General features: G+C 37.7%; 1 protein-coding gene across 1 annotated transcript; it reads right to left on the reverse strand.

The window, feature by feature from the left end:
• Window positions 1–390: 390 nt before the first annotated feature.
• Window positions 391–12,739, reverse strand: BDH2 (3-hydroxybutyrate dehydrogenase 2). Its single transcript, XM_058837577.1, has 10 exons — window positions 12,655–12,739; window positions 11,182–11,262; window positions 9,640–9,718; window positions 7,640–7,736; window positions 7,019–7,127; window positions 5,757–5,817; window positions 4,998–5,111; window positions 4,416–4,474; window positions 3,624–3,716; window positions 391–2,553 (listed from the first exon to the last, which is right to left on the reverse strand). Exons 2-10 carry the CDS (start codon window positions 11,251–11,253, stop codon window positions 2,500–2,502), a joined length of 738 nt encoding a protein of 245 aa, XP_058693560.1. The 5' UTR covers window positions 11,254–11,262; window positions 12,655–12,739; the 3' UTR covers window positions 391–2,499.
• Window positions 12,740–15,805: the final 3,066 nt, after the last annotated feature.

Genomic DNA, 15,805 nt, shown 5'->3' on the forward strand with positions numbered 1-15,805 from the left:
AATTGAAAAAACCACAACCAACCAACCTCCAAAACCACCCCGAACAAACACAACTCTCATATTTATGTTGTTCCCTTCCCGGCATTTCGACTTCTTAAAGATAAAGCAAGTTCATCCACCTCATTTGTAAGTGCACATGAGGTAATGAGACAGACCTTCCCTTTCTCAACCCTAAATTTGCAGGCTGCACTGAGTGCATGTGAAAGCAGAGTCAAATGCCACATGTTGCTACTTTGTTCCTGATATCATCGAACTGACTAAACTGACTAAAAATCCAAGAGAGAACTAAAGAATTTTTTGATCAGATAAAATTTTCCAGAAGGACTCAGAATCAGGGAAGTCTATTCCTCCCTCTCTCACAAGAGAAAAGTTTGACCGAAAATCTGAAAAGTCAAAAAGCCTCTTTTTATTACCACTGGGGTGGAAGGAAAACAAAGAGAATTACCCAGTTCTATTAAAAACAGACTGGGGAATTAGGTCATGAGAGCATTAAGAAGCACTTTCCTTTAATAATTCCTGCAAGTCTGCTGGAAAACCTCATGACATTGGAACACATTTCAGAGTTGCAATTGTTAACACCTCCACGAAAAGCATTGCTAATAGGGCAAGAGGCAGGAAGCTCTGCTGATATTTACTTTTCTGGTCCACCAGATTCTTGGCCTACCACTAAAACAGCCCTTTGTGCCTTTAGTGCAATTTAGAGGCAGGTGGTACTTATGTTCTTGCACAAGTGCTTTGACAACAACGGCAGCAGCCATTTCTGAGCAGCAAATGTATACTACAATCAACTACAATCACTTCTAAGTGAGCTTACAAACACTAAGTAATGATGGCCAATATGCAATACATATAATGAAATTTGTCCCAGATCCTTATTTTCTTATTTCTTATTTTCAGAATACACAGTACATGTTCCCTGTGTTACTGCAGCGGGGAAATTTTCCCTTTTTAAGGTCAGCCTCCTGCATCTACTACAGAAGAAGGATTTTGGCCTTTGTATTAAATTCTGAAACCATTGAAACTGTGTCCTGCCAGGATGATTTTTGATGTTTGAATTTATGCCCGTGAACAGTTCTGGAGCCATTTTGGATAACTTTGGGTTTGTGCCCCAACTTGATCCTGCTTGGCTGCCAGGGTCACTTGATTGAAATATTAGATTCTCTAAAACCCTATAAACAAACTAGACAAGGTCAGAATGCTCCAACCATGATTAAAGGTAAACGTTAAACCCATAATGAGCCAAATGAAGTCAACATCCACAATAGTTTTCTCATTTGTAAAATTTACATTTACATACAATTATTTTAAAATAAGAGGCCAGATTTTAACTAGATGTGTTTCATTATCGTTCAAATCAAATAATTTATATTAATGCTTCAGCTGATATTGAAAAGTTTAAGCAATAATTTTATGAACATGGCAGTTGTTGTTACAGAAAAACACACACAATATTGTACATTTCTCCTGTGCTTTGATTACTGATGAATCATACTCAGTAGCATTTAGTCCTTAATTCCTCCTTCACATAGATATGTATTAAATTACATAGAGTTTCATTTAGGAACTGGATTAATGGAGCTATGTTGAAGGTAACCATATTTATAAGCAGACAGACCATATAATTCATGTTGGTTTTAAGCAGTATGTTAGCAAAACAAATGCTTCGTGAATTCAGATTATTCATCGTCTTAGATCTCTGGGTCAGGACCTGTGTTTTTTCCCAGAATATGAAATTTGACAATAATAGGTTTCTATTTCATGAATGAAGTGCTATCACAACAAAAACATCAGCACATACTCTTATAGAAACAGTCCCTTTCAGAGAAATTTTGCTTTGTGCTTTAGTGTGCGCTGTATTGGTACTTGATAATAAGGCATAGAGCACCAAAGTGTAGCACCTAGCGACAGATTTTACAGAATTTGTCCTGTATTGGTGTATAATTTTGGAGAGGAATATATCAGCTCTATCTAGAGTAGTAAAATCCACTCCTTTTGCTTTTGGTCTACAAGTCAAGCATATTCATGAAGATCCAGCCATGGATTTAATACTCCTCTCACATATACCCCCATCCATACCTGATAGAGTACTGCCCTTACATACTGGTTCTTGTACATGTAAATCTAATTGGGAGTATTTAATTTCCAAATACCTTGTAAAATGAGAAAAAAGATAACAGTTAATTCCTTTCACTCAGATTTTGCTGAAAACACAACTCAGATTTTGTAACTTGAATAATATTTTTGACCTCCTGAAATCTTAAACATTAAACTGCTGTTCTTTCATGATTTTGAGTTGCCATAAATTGAAGCCACATGAAGTACGTTTTGCTCCAGTATTTCTCTATTTAAGGAAAAGTTAATCAGTAAGATCAGTCTAGAGAGAAATAGCAGCAAATTTCTTTGGAAAGACATCACATGCATGATCTCAATCTTTGCAAGAAACACCATCCTCATTTTTTGCCCATCATAGTATGAATTTCCATTTGCAGGTAGAATGAATCACAAGCTCCATCCTCCATCGATGATTAGTTCATTACCAGTCACATAGGCAGACTGAAATTACACAAAATAAACAATGATTTCAAGTAACTTTTCATGGCTTTTAATTACAGAGAAACACTTTTCCTTTAAATGAAAAAAATCTGCTTTCTTTTTATACACTTTTTTTTTGTTTTTCAAAAATACCTGAAAGTACAAATTTACAAAAGCTGGACTTCAGATATCTTACCTGCAGGAATAAACACATCACACTATGATGTTATTAGGTCTGTCCAGATAAGTAGAATCGGACCAGGTCAGCCAGTTAATGAGACCTAACTACAAACTTAGATTATACAGATAGTGGGGTAAGCAACTGAGCTGTTGACATTCTTCTCTATGTCAGTGCTGAAACGTGCTGAATATATTGAGAAAATGGAATTCTATTTACACGTGGTTTAAAACCCTGTGAGCAGACTGGAAAAAATTTCTAGTGTTATGGAAATACTAAAACCAAGATGAAACTGAGAAACAGGCTACTGACGGATAGCAACATTAATACTGAACTAAATCCATTGAAGTATTTTTATATGAACATTAGGACTGCTGCACACATCCAGACAAATCCAGTCCAGGTTTAGAGTCTCAGTAAATTTATATTTAAAAATAACATTAGTGTGTGCTTGTTACTGTTGGTGTTGTTTGCGGTGGTCATCAAGAGTCTGGTGTGTAACAGCCGCAGTGGGTCTGTTGTTTTCCTTATGCTGGAATGGCAGAATCACCCTGAGCATTAGCTAAAGTCTCCAGCAGCTCTACTAATTCTACCTCCTTAAAACATGATCAAGCTTGGTAAATCATTTCTCTTCACCATTCAGGATGATCTGGGGGTCTGTCAATTTTCTCAGGTGACATGAAACCACCAGGCTATGACCCCAAATACATAATGCCTTGCAATCACTGTCAACATTCAGAACACCTTTTGTATTGCAGGATGAACTCAGTAAGAGAACATAATTTGGTTTTCATTTTTGTAATAATCCACCTCCAAGAGAACATAAATTGTCCCAAAACAAATACCCTCTCTACTGTGAAGCAGCAAAGTAGCATGGGATTCTGTGACAGGACATTTTATTGTCTATACTTACTTCATCAGAGGCCAAGTACACAAAGAGATGGGCCACTTCTTCAGCAGTAGCCATCCTTCCAGTTTTCTGTCTGGCTAGAAAGTCTTTCAATGCCTGGATATACAAGAGCATTCGGTGTATCAAAAATAAAGAAGCAATTATTTCAACCTATTGACATGTAAAAAGCAATATTGGAAACAGGCCTCTAGTCATAACTTCCTTTAGTGCACTAAGTAGGGAATTAAAGCTAGAAAAACAAAATCAACAGGAATGGGAACTTCAGATTGCAAAAAATTAGGAGATTTTTAGAAACACTTAAATCTCTGGTTCAAGAATAAAGCCAGTATAAAATCCTTTTTCCTTTGGTGGTAGATATTCCCATGTTCTCCAAATGAGAACTTGCCATTATCTAATAGGGGTGGTGAAGCAACCCAAATAATGTTGAAATGGATAGGCCAGAATGCCCTGTCTGTACTGTTTTTGCACTACCTTGTGGCTGACACATGCCACAATAGAAAAATGTCCCCTGATTTTGCACTGGATACTGTAACCAACACTTGGAGTTGATTCCATGGATGAGAGACTCTCTACATTAAGCCGTATTATGCTTCATTTCTGGTCTGGTCTTAAGGCTTCTGTCTTGAGTTCAAGCTGACCACACTTTCAGAGGAGACAGCAATGTTAAGTTGTCCACAGTACTCTGAAATTGAGGACATTCTTGAATATGGGCAGAAGTGCAGCTATATATTCTTTTTTTTAAAGAGAGTTAAGCATATATACACATGTGACCAAGCTAATAAATTGCTTTCTCACCTGTTCTGGGTTAGGCCGGGCTTGGATTCTTTCCTGTAAAGATGGTGTGTCAACAGTTCCTAAGCAAAATTTTAAATTCAATGTTAAAAATCAATGGCATCAGCAATCACAACAAAAGTTTATTTGTTCTATTGGTATGTCTTTTAACACCTATGTGTAACTTTGTACTGTAATTCAGGAGAAAGACTGCAAAGCTACCAACAGAGCACATTTCAGTAGTAAGGCAAGAGTTTTGAGAATTAGATTCAATACTTTTTGGATGGTTAAACAATGGTCAGAATGTTAGCTAGCTCTTGCCTGCTTCTAACTTCTTAGACTGCATCTTTGAAAATAACCACTTAGTGTGTAATGTATGTATAAAGTGCAGATACTAGGTTAATCAGACTAAACATCCAGTTTAACCACAAAATAACAACTTTTCTATATTAAGCCTTTCAAGCATGTTCTGTTCTTGTAGACTGCTTCACTTAACTGAAGTGGTAACTTCAGTTACCACTTGCAAGTCTATTCTTAAAAAAGCCAAACTCAATCTGGCCTTCTTGTATCTGCTCCTAGCTCACAGAATAATGTAAGAATACTTACCAGGACATATGCAGTTGCATCTGATGCCTTGTTCAATGAAATCAGCAGCCACAGCCTTAGTTAGCCCAATAACTGCTGCCTTTGAAGTACTGTAGACACATCTGTTCACAACTCCTAACAGAAGGTCGTGTTAAGGCAGCACAGAAACATAGTTTAAAAGAAAGAAAACAAAAAAAAGAGACAAGATTGTTCAATATGCACCTGCTTCTGAACTCCAGCATTTCCTGTAGCATCTGTAGCCTCTCCAGAAGGGCAGGCTAGCTAGAATGCCAACTGCCAGAATTCTACTCAGGTATACACCAGAGGAAAGCACACAATCTTTCAGTAGTGTAAATCTGGGGACTAGTCTTGAAAATGTAAGAAGCAGCAAAGATTTAGGAACAGCAGAAATCCATCTGTCAGTCATGATCAGGCTTCTTTTGATGGCATAGTAACAGCACTTAGGTAATTGTCATTATATACCAAGATATCACTGGAAGTAATTACTTTTTAATTAATAAATACTGGTAAAAAGGATGCAACAAAACATTGAAAAAGCTCAGAGATAAGAAACTTGGAGTTTCTACAATTTCCCATCTGTGTCCTTTCATTTATGTTTGAGTGGAATGGGTTCACTTTTCTTTTCCTAACTGATACCTCCACAGGATTTGGAAATAGCTTTGAATTTAGAATGTCCTCTAAGTTCAAAGTTGTGCAATATTTATATTGTATATCCATCATCTTAAAGATTTATATAAGTAATTCTAGCAAGCTACTGACCTTTGATGCTGGATGCCACAGAAGACATATTAATAATATTTCCAGATTTCTGTTTAAGCATCTGCAAAAGAGTACTTTTGTCACTTAAATGCAAGCTATTTTTTCATCTGCAGGTTCAGCAAAATAGCCCACAGCAACTCACAGAACAGCTCTACCTGCACTTGATACACAGGGCAACAAAGCTTAATTGGCATGTGTAGGTGCCATTGGCTGAAGCAGTAAGGCAGAGTGAAATTCTCACTCAGTTCCCCTGAGCCATGTCAGGATTGAAAACTATGGCAGGAAAGGATTTTTTCCTTTGGTCACCACCTCTCAGTCACTGCCCTTTTGTCATGACAGTAAGTTACACCACACAGACATCTGCTCATACCATCTACCAATGCAGCAACTCATTGAGCCCACTCAAACTCTTCTTGTTTTGGAGAAGACTAAAGCACAATACTCTAGAATCTATGAATTGTAACTAATTTTCTTTAAGTTATAACCTTTTTTAGGCATCCTAAAACCTGATATGCCTGAAGTTGTTAAAATACCCCAAACTTTGAAAATTAAGTTCAACTAAGAAAAAACCCACCCCCAAGCTAAAAAACAAACCAGCCAAGCAAAAAGAACTGGAACAATACTGAAAAGAGTAGCTGTCATCCAGTCATGGTCACAGCTTTCCAGTCTGGCCTTTGCATTTATGGGGATGCAAACACCTTATTCAGTCCAAAAGATTATGTAGGCCCAAACCTAGTGATTATGTAAAACCAAGAAGCATCTTTGAGCTGCTACATTCATTGAATTAGCATGTTAGCTAGTTCATGCTAGCTCTAATCAGCATGTTAGCATCAGCATCCCTGAATTTCTTCACAAGATAGTCTCCAGAGCTGTATAAAATTAATGTTAATATACATTATTTATAAATATTTTGTAGCAATGGTATTACGCAGCTATGTGCTGTAGTATAATATGTTAGCACTGTATTGCAATGGCTCCCTCACTGCTCTGCATAAAGTCTGAAGTATTTTAGCTAGTTTACATAGGTCAACTCCCCAAACAAATCTTCTTTACCATATCCTTTAGATAAATTGTCTACTTGAAATATTATGCAATACAGAGAATGTTTTACAGTAGGATCACTGTAATGTAAGGGCTCCCCTATCCAAAAGCAGCACAATTGTATTTTGTATGCTGTCACAGTGGCAAAGTGGCAACAGCTCTGATCTCTCACACTTTAACAATGCAGCAGAGACCAAAAGTCATGGGTAGCCAAGCCTTGCCTTTGGAAGGAACGTCTTGATCATTAAATACATGCTGCGAACATTGAGGTTCATTGTGAAGTCCCAGTCTTGCTCCTCACACTCCAGAATAGTTCCATGATGAACGAACCTAGAATGAGTGCATGAAGCAGATTACTGTCTGTGGTTTACATTTCTATGCCCCTTTTTCCACCACTGTTTTTTAGCAATTAACTTTTCCAACATTGAAAAGAGGGGGATAAGAGCTCCTTTGAAGAATGCAAGCAGTGTATTTCTTTGGATAAGTACCAAGGACACAAAGCAGACTCAATATGTGCAACAAAATAAATGGCAATAGGAGACAAAAAAAAGTGCAGTAACAGACTGTCAGACTTTGTTCACTGTTGTGCTAGAAGGGTCAAAGCCATCAGTACAGGCTACCCATAGAGTGAGGAAAACACAAGTTCCAGAGCTGCTCTGTCTTGGTCTGGGTTATATTGCTGTGAAAAAGAAGTTCAGTTTTGATGAAAACACACAAAGGTTTGTGTTAAAAGTACAAAATCCATTCAAATATAATAAATAAAATGCACTGAAGTAATAGAAAGTAGTTCTGGAGGACAGGGAAAACTGGAAAAACAGTAGTAGCAAAGAGAATCTGGTTACCCTGCAATGTTACAGAGGACATCAATCTTTTCGATCTCCTTGGCCAGATTTTCTATCTGCTCCCTTTTGGTGACATCCAGAACCTGTATTTGAATGCCTAGAAAAAAACATGGCATTTGTTTCTATGTATTTGACTAAGGATTAGCTGATTATTTTCCTCATGAGCTGAGGATAGCACTTACAATTCAATTCACTCAATGACTAAGTTAGTGCAATGGTTAATCTGGAACAGCATATCATCATACTATTTAAAATTTCAGGAGCGAATTGAAATGATCAACTATTTTAATTGTTATACAGCATGACACAAGCAGATAAGCTATCTTAATTTACCATAAAAAACATTCCAAATACATTTGAATTCCGCTATACTCTTACACAGAAGAATTATAGAATCTATATAATAATAATGAACTTTCATGCTAATTATCATAGAATAACACTTGGAAATAGTTACATGTGTCTTACAGTGTCATTACATGTCACATTCTCATGTGTAGTTGATGATATTATGAATGAGCTTTATATAATTTAATTAATAATAAAAAATGATTATGCATAAATCATTAAAATAATGAGGGCAGTCACACTGGAACAGGATCCTGCAGAGGTTATTGAGGAAATTTCATCCTCAGAGAACTTGATTAAACACAGCCCTGAGCAATCTGCTCTAACCAGTGGTACTTTGAGCACTAGATGGAACTACATGGCCTCCAGAAGTCTCATCCAGCAGATATGATTCCATGAAATACTGTAAAACATCTGAGTGTTTCCAAACTTAAAGGAGAATTTGATTTGAAATGGATAAAAATTGGGTTTTTTTAAGAAACCAAAGCGACAAGCCCCATGAATAGGCTTTCTGTGCTTTAGGTAAATGATAGAGACACTTTTGAAGAGATTTGTGTATTCGATCAGACTACAGGCTGGTGATTGACGTGACATTGGAATTACCTCTCCTGGATAAAATTCAAAGACCTCAACGTGCCAAATCTTGATGAATTATAGGTTGACTAATCATAGGTTTACAGGATGGAAATAGCTCTGAGTAGATGGAAAATTATTTCTTTCCTTGTGAGCATACTAGCAGACAGAAAAACTGTAGCACTTTCCCAAACACCCTCAGAAGGAACCTGAAAAGCCCTCGAGTTCCCAAACAATTACAAAGGGATTGCTTGCAGTGAACTCCAGTTGGCAGAGACTAATTCTCATGCTAAAAGATGTGCCAGCTGTGATTTTGTGTATTTTACTATCAACCTTTAGTAGGAATTCATTAAATCCACTTTCTTCTCTCAAATCAGGTTAGAAGCATTTTCAGCTGTAAACTATATCCAAGTCTTATATTTTATTTCAATATTGAAAAAATACTTTTTAACATACTGTCCCACTTGTGTCACTTGTGATTAGAGACACATCTGTGCAAAACCTGCTCCTTGAAGCATGTTCCTGTGGTGTCAGTAGGAAAACAACCTGATCATTTGTACAAACAGAATAAGTGTATCTAGTGTTGCTATAATTAAATTTCTGAAGACATATGGATTCTACAAGAGACTAAGGAACGCATTAAAAGGATAAGCCAAGTATGGATCATAGAAATGCAAGACATGAGGTCTACCTTTTTGTATAGTGGGATGCTCTCTTGATCAGAGAAAAGCATCCCATGCCTTCCAGAGTGATGCACTTGATAATCAGCACAGTGATGCCAAAAGGTAACTGAAATGGGTGCTATTCTAGCAAACAAATATCAGCTTCTTCTGTGACACAAGAAAATCAGTTATTCCACATGTCTAGAATAATATTCTGATACGCTGATGATGCAATGTTGCATGCTAAATCTCTGCTATTTCACACCATAGAATAAAGCAATGCAAACATTGAAAGAATCAGTCAGGATATTTTCATTTTTGTGTCTTTTTCAAGCTTTCCTATGCTCAAAATGTATCTCTGACAGCCTACACAAAACTTTCAAGAGCTGAACTAATGGCCTGCTGTAGGGCATTTACCTGGATATTTCCCCAGTTCTTGCAGTTTAGACTCATTGATGTCTGTAGCAATGACTTTGGCTCCTTCCTTAGCAAAAGCCTGGAGAAGACAAGAGAAGCAGTTTATATTTAGATATTCCAGATTGTACCAGGAATAAAATGTTTTCTTTCCAGGTGCTTTTTGGATTGAAATAGAAGTTGGCTGAAGGCAGCTGATTTCTCAGAGTTGATTCTGGTCATATCAGCACACAACTATGTAACTTTGTGTGATAAGACTGATTTAAGGTGTTTTCCCTAAAGGAAGGAATCCATAAATAAAGTATAAGAACAGAAACTAGGCAAAGATAATGGATATTCTCATTGCCCTTATTAGCTGCACTAGTAAGCAATAGGGCTAGAAATATCTGTATTGTTTGATTTAAATAAAATTATGAAATGTGACAGGTAAAGGTAGAAGTCATAAACCAGGAATTTTTAAACTAAATCCTTTGTATGCAAATGATTGGAATAGAACAATATTAAAAGCAGCATGACTTTTGATATTTAACCAGAGACATTGCTTCATTCTTGACAGTCTCCTCAAAAGCCTCTTTCCTTTTATTGTGATTACTGATAAATCAACAGCTAACAAAGTAAAGTCTGTCACAAGTATTCTGACATCTAGGACTGTAGCCACTGATCTTCAAAAAAAGTGTCCCAAGTGCAGCTTAAGAGGACAGTGACATTAATCATAACAGCCTTCCATGGGTTGTTGGGTACTTACAAAGTGAAACCATCAGGAAGATTACCTGCTCCTTGGACTGAGTGATTTATGTAAGAGCCGAGATCAGCAGGCTTCTGTGTTCTCAATCACATGCATGAGAAACTAATCAGTCTGGCAAAAATGCTACAGGAGTTTTTCCTGAGTTGTTGATTATATTACAGAGGTAACAAGATAACTCTACTGGGTTTTTTATTTGCCATGGAAAAGGGAAGTAGCAGGAGAAGAACTGGTCAAAAGGAGTTACAAGCTAACTTGTAAGTTAATACGTACCTTGAATTCTGTTTAACAGTAATCAAACAAAATTTGTAAAGGGTTTCTTACATTTGCTCATTTTGAACAATGTGTTAGTATCATGTGAACTTGATTATGTCAGTCATGAATATAGGTAAAATACCTTGGCTTTACTGTAGGGGATCCCCACAGTATCCAGCCTTAGACCAGGAAATATTCCCTCGATCATCTCTATTTTCTCCCAGAACAAAGCAACAGAGATACTGGATAAAAGGTACAAACAGTACCAAACATATATTGTTAGAAAAAGAATTGCAGCTGTCCTCAAATCTTGCTTTTATCCTTATCTAACATCTCCATTCAGAGTTGAAGATTTTCATAAATTGAAACAGCACAAAGCCTGCATGATACAGCATAGTGGCTACATTATTCCCTGACTTTTTCACTGCATAGTTCTGGCTTCATCTATGGTGTATTGACTCAAGAACTGGTTTGGTGCAGGTGCCTTTGGACAAGCTAGAATGAGAGACCTTGCTAAGGCACAGCAGAACAAACATTTTCCAACTTACAATAGCAGCTGCTCGGCCAATGCCCTGTGCTGCCGCAGACAACAGGATGATCTTCCCATCCAGACGGCCCATGGTGCTGACCTATGCAGGCACAGGATGGCACAGAAATTTAACAAAGATAAGCCAACACCACCTCTGGGAATCAGATGCAAATACATTCCCAAAACTAGACTTGGTCCAGGGTGTACCTCTGCCATCACAATTGTCCTGTTTGGCTGCCGTGTGACTCTGTTATCCAGGGTTCTGAGAGGCAGGGCTGCCCCAGCTTTTTTTTTTTCCTTTTTTTTTTTTTCCAGTTATATATAAAGGACCTCAAGAAGTCAAAAGGCATTTGAGCTCAGAAGCTAAGCTTAATTATAACAGAAACTGGATTTTATTTTTCTTAAACAGGCAAAAAGCCAAGATGAAACAGCAGTACAATAATTTGTAAACTAGTGTTTCCACTGTTCATGGTATTCTCAGAAAGCAGATTGTCTTTTGTTTCCCTACCAACTCTTCATGTCCTAGACTGCAATACATTCTACACAATGCCCTGGCCTTGATATCTGCACTCAGCTGTCTTAGGAATCTTCCAGTACAGCAGGTTCCCAGCCCCAGTGAAGCAGGAAAGTGTGGGGGTTAATGAAACTGCCAATCTTGCCTCTTGGTCCCTGTTCTTAGGGCACTGACCGTGCTTGGGGCAGTAGGGAACCTCTAGGCATTGCTACCTTAGTCTGGATGGAGCAGCCAAAAGGCAAAATACAGCCCTGTTCAACTGCTGTGTTAGGTTTAATGAAATACAGCATGCAAAAATGCAGACAAACAAGTAAAAACGAATGCCAAGTCTCAAAGAACTTCCTAAAAAGTGAGGTCATTGTGTGCCAGAGTGTAGTAACTGGAGTTTTTTAATTGAGTTCCCCATAAGCAAACCCCCTGCATTTTCATAATCCTCCAACCAACTTTGTCTGTGTAGATATGAGTGTAGAAGTGTGTCATAAGAACAAAGTCTTTAAATATACACATAAATCCAACACACCAAGTACTTCACTTGGAAATTAAAATAAAGGTGCCATAACCTTCCCTTTGTTAGCAGCCAGTGTTATCCTCTAGAGATACTCAAACCCATGCCATGACTCAAGATTACTGACTCAAATTTAGTATCCTACTTTTTGAATCAATTATTAATTTATCTTATTTTGATCAGAAATTCTATTCTGTTAGATGATTTTCCTGGCAAAATTGCAGCAAAACTGTTTTCCTGAAGGTTAAAAATTCAACAAATTACAGATTCAACTTCTGAAGCAATGTAATGGAAAATTATTTTCTTTCCAAAAGCCACTTGGATCAGTTCAAGTACTTCCCCAAATCACCTTAAAACATGGGAAGCAAAATGCATTATAAATACACTTTTCAATCTAACAATCAGGTTTTATGAAATTTTGCCATACTGATTCTATGAATCATTTACAAACAAATATTAATATAGTCACTCACCAAGAGATCTCAAACAGCTTCGTTATATTTACCGACCCTTGTACAAAAGGAAGTTCTAGTTTTCTTTTTTTTAACTGTGCTTGTTGGGATTTGTAGTCCAACTGCTAAGTTTCTCTATACGAACGCAATTTCCTGTTGAAACATTGAGATGCTGCCATCTAGTGAAACTCAGGGTTTTTAAAATGTGTTATTTTTCTCATGCACAGGAAAGGACACAAAAGTATCACCAGCATTAGCTGACTCTCTTACAAGGCAAATTCAAGGTCTCAGTAGGATTCCCACCAAAAGGCGACAAACACATTTTTCCAAGCAATGTCTTTTTGCAATATAAACTATCAAATTCCAAACCAGGACAAAACGTATGTGATATTTTTTTTGTTGTTAAACTGATATATTTTGTTTCTAGTGGTTTAACTTGCATATGTTAAAGCAGAATTAGTATCATTGGACTGAAAAATTCTAGGACAAATGCATTTAGCTGTAAGATCACACCAGACTAAAAACTACCTGATAGTATTAAGGAATTTGGTGTCCTGCCTAAACTTCAGTTAGCTTGTTTTCAGAAAAGCCACTTCTATGGATCAACTGGGACACAGATACACAAAAGTTCAGTTTATCCTGTCTTTCTGCTCAACTACAGCTTTTAAGGCTTTCTAAATCAGCTCCCCAGTAAATGAAATCTTTAATGTCTTTATTTGCTGAAAGCATTTCTCCTTCTGCCCCTAAGCTTTTTGCCACCTGAATTCAGCCACAGACCTATTGCAGTAACTTTCTGCTTTTTTCAGTTCAATTACCAGAAAAATCACCAAATCTAGTAGTTCCAAGCAAACTATAATTAACAAAAAAACCCAATGGGAATTGTATACGGAAGTAGATCTATATATACACATCTTCCTTCCCCTTTCTGGAAGAAAAAAAAGTTAGTCTAATTCATCTATTAGAACACCAAAATGCTGGTAGCCGAAAGAAATCTCTTTCATCACAGTGGGAAACAAAAAGAGTAACAAACCAGACAAAAACAATAACGCAAAACAAACCCACGAAACATCCTACCAACCTAAAAAAAAAATAAAAATAAAAAAAAGAAACCACCAAAAACACACCAGCACTTTGCATTCATCCTTGTCAGAAAACAAATACCTGTGGCCAGAAAGAAGACATAGCAGTGCCCAACTCTGTAATGGTATTTAGAACCTGTATATTTTTGGCTTGTCATGCTTTTAAAAGCTTCCCAAAACACATTGCAGTCCAGAGATTGAGATAAATCCTTGGAACTTCTTAGTAAGTACAGTAGTTGGCAGTTTTCAGCCATTCAAAGTAAATAGAAGGCTGGTTCTTTATTAAAGAGGTACCTCCATCAAATAATCCTTGTGTGACTCCCCCAATTCCTGTTACTGCTGAATGCTCAGGAATATATCAGTGTAGCCATTTGTTTGTCAGTTTGAGTGACTGTAGTGGTTTAGATTCACCAGTTTGAGTTTCCTGGCCAACATGCCAAATAATGTGGTGGGTTTTAGCACTAGCTAAAATCATCAATGCACTTACTTGTTTCTTGCTGTGAGATACGGATTAGAGGAAGGGCAAAGCAGGCTTAAAACTTAAAAGGTATAAAGAATTTTATTAACAGGACTATAAGAATAAGAAGCACCGAAGTAAAACCTCCAGAACACCTTTCCTTCCCCTGCCCAACCTTTTCCTTTCCCAACTGACCACGCAGAGACAAAACCTGGGATGTTAGAGCAGTACCTACTATACAATAGTCTTTCATCAGTCCTCATAGGGAGAGTAGTTTTCTCTTGTCATGCCATGGAAACTTCTCCACAAGAAAGTTTTCATTTCCACTAATAGCAGCTGCCCGGGAAAAGTTGTACATCATGACATTTCCTCCCATTGTCACAGCCCTCCTAGAGGTGTGTCCATGGGCCATGAACTCATGGGGTATTATTTTAAGGATGAGTTATTCAAAGGCAAAGGTTCTCTTCATCTATGTCTGTGATCATCTCTGGGAACAGAAGTTTTCTTCTCTCTCTAGGCCAAAGGGTCTTCATCAATCTCATCTCTCTCTCTCTGTTCAAGCCTCTTATGGGATCACAGCTACTCCAACATCTGCTTGGCTTCATCAGTAGATGCCTCTGCTCAGATCTACAGCTTGAATACTTCATCCCCCCATACTCATGAATTAAAGGAGATACTTCAGTCTATCATTGTCCGTCTCCATGGCCCTACCAAAAGAATATTTCAGCCCCATTCAGCATCCCCTCATCCTCCTTTCATCTAAGGCTTGACTCTGTCTTTACTGACGTTGGTATTTTCATATTGTCTTTCTACATGCTGTCACTCTGTCCTTTTCTCTCCCTGGAGAGAAGAACAAGGTCTGCAGGTCTCATCTATGTAGTGAAAGGGTTAATTCTTACCCAGTGGCCACAGCAGTCACAGTGTTGGATTTCAGGCTACGCTGGGCCCCTCTCTGTCCAGCAGCCACTGGTGGGGGGCAGGCAGTCCTTGGCCTGGAGCTGTCGGTGTGAGCTCTGCTACCTTTCGAGGCCGGAACCAGAGAGAGAGGGGGTTCCTGGGCTTGTGGTTTTTAAAAGGTGGAATTCACAGAGGCAAACCTAATTTCTTAATGGTGCAAAATGTTGTCAGCTCCCAGTAGCTTCTCTCAAAGAAATCACTTCTGTGGGGTTTTCTTACTTCTTTCCCCAAATGTCAACCAATGTAAAACCACCACAGTGACCCAAACAGGACCTAGCATCACTGAGAGATTTATTCCTATAAAATAAGGATGATGCTTTTGATGCAGGGATCTTTCTTAGGTATGACCTCATCTCATGATGATTCCATCCTTAATGGAGTTGACATCAGGTTCTGAGTGCCCAATTCCCATTTAGTTGGCAGTGGAGAGCATGGAGGGGAGGAAAGGGAGGAGGATCTATTTTTAAGAATGGTTTAGATTTTTTCAACCATTTTCTGACAGACTAAAGAATTAAAATAAAACTCTGACAACAGTAAACTTCAGCAAAAGTAATTGCTGCAGAAGGTTACAGAGGATGGAGACGAGAAGAATAATGACGGAAGTGATAAAATATAAAGTATCAGTATAAAAGAGTAATTTCGTAACATTTAGACACTGAATGTTGTAATCTGCATCCTT

This window comes from Poecile atricapillus, chromosome 4 (assembly GCF_030490865.1).
Source record: "Poecile atricapillus isolate bPoeAtr1 chromosome 4, bPoeAtr1.hap1, whole genome shotgun sequence".
Taxonomy (NCBI): domain Eukaryota; kingdom Metazoa; phylum Chordata; class Aves; order Passeriformes; family Paridae; genus Poecile; species Poecile atricapillus.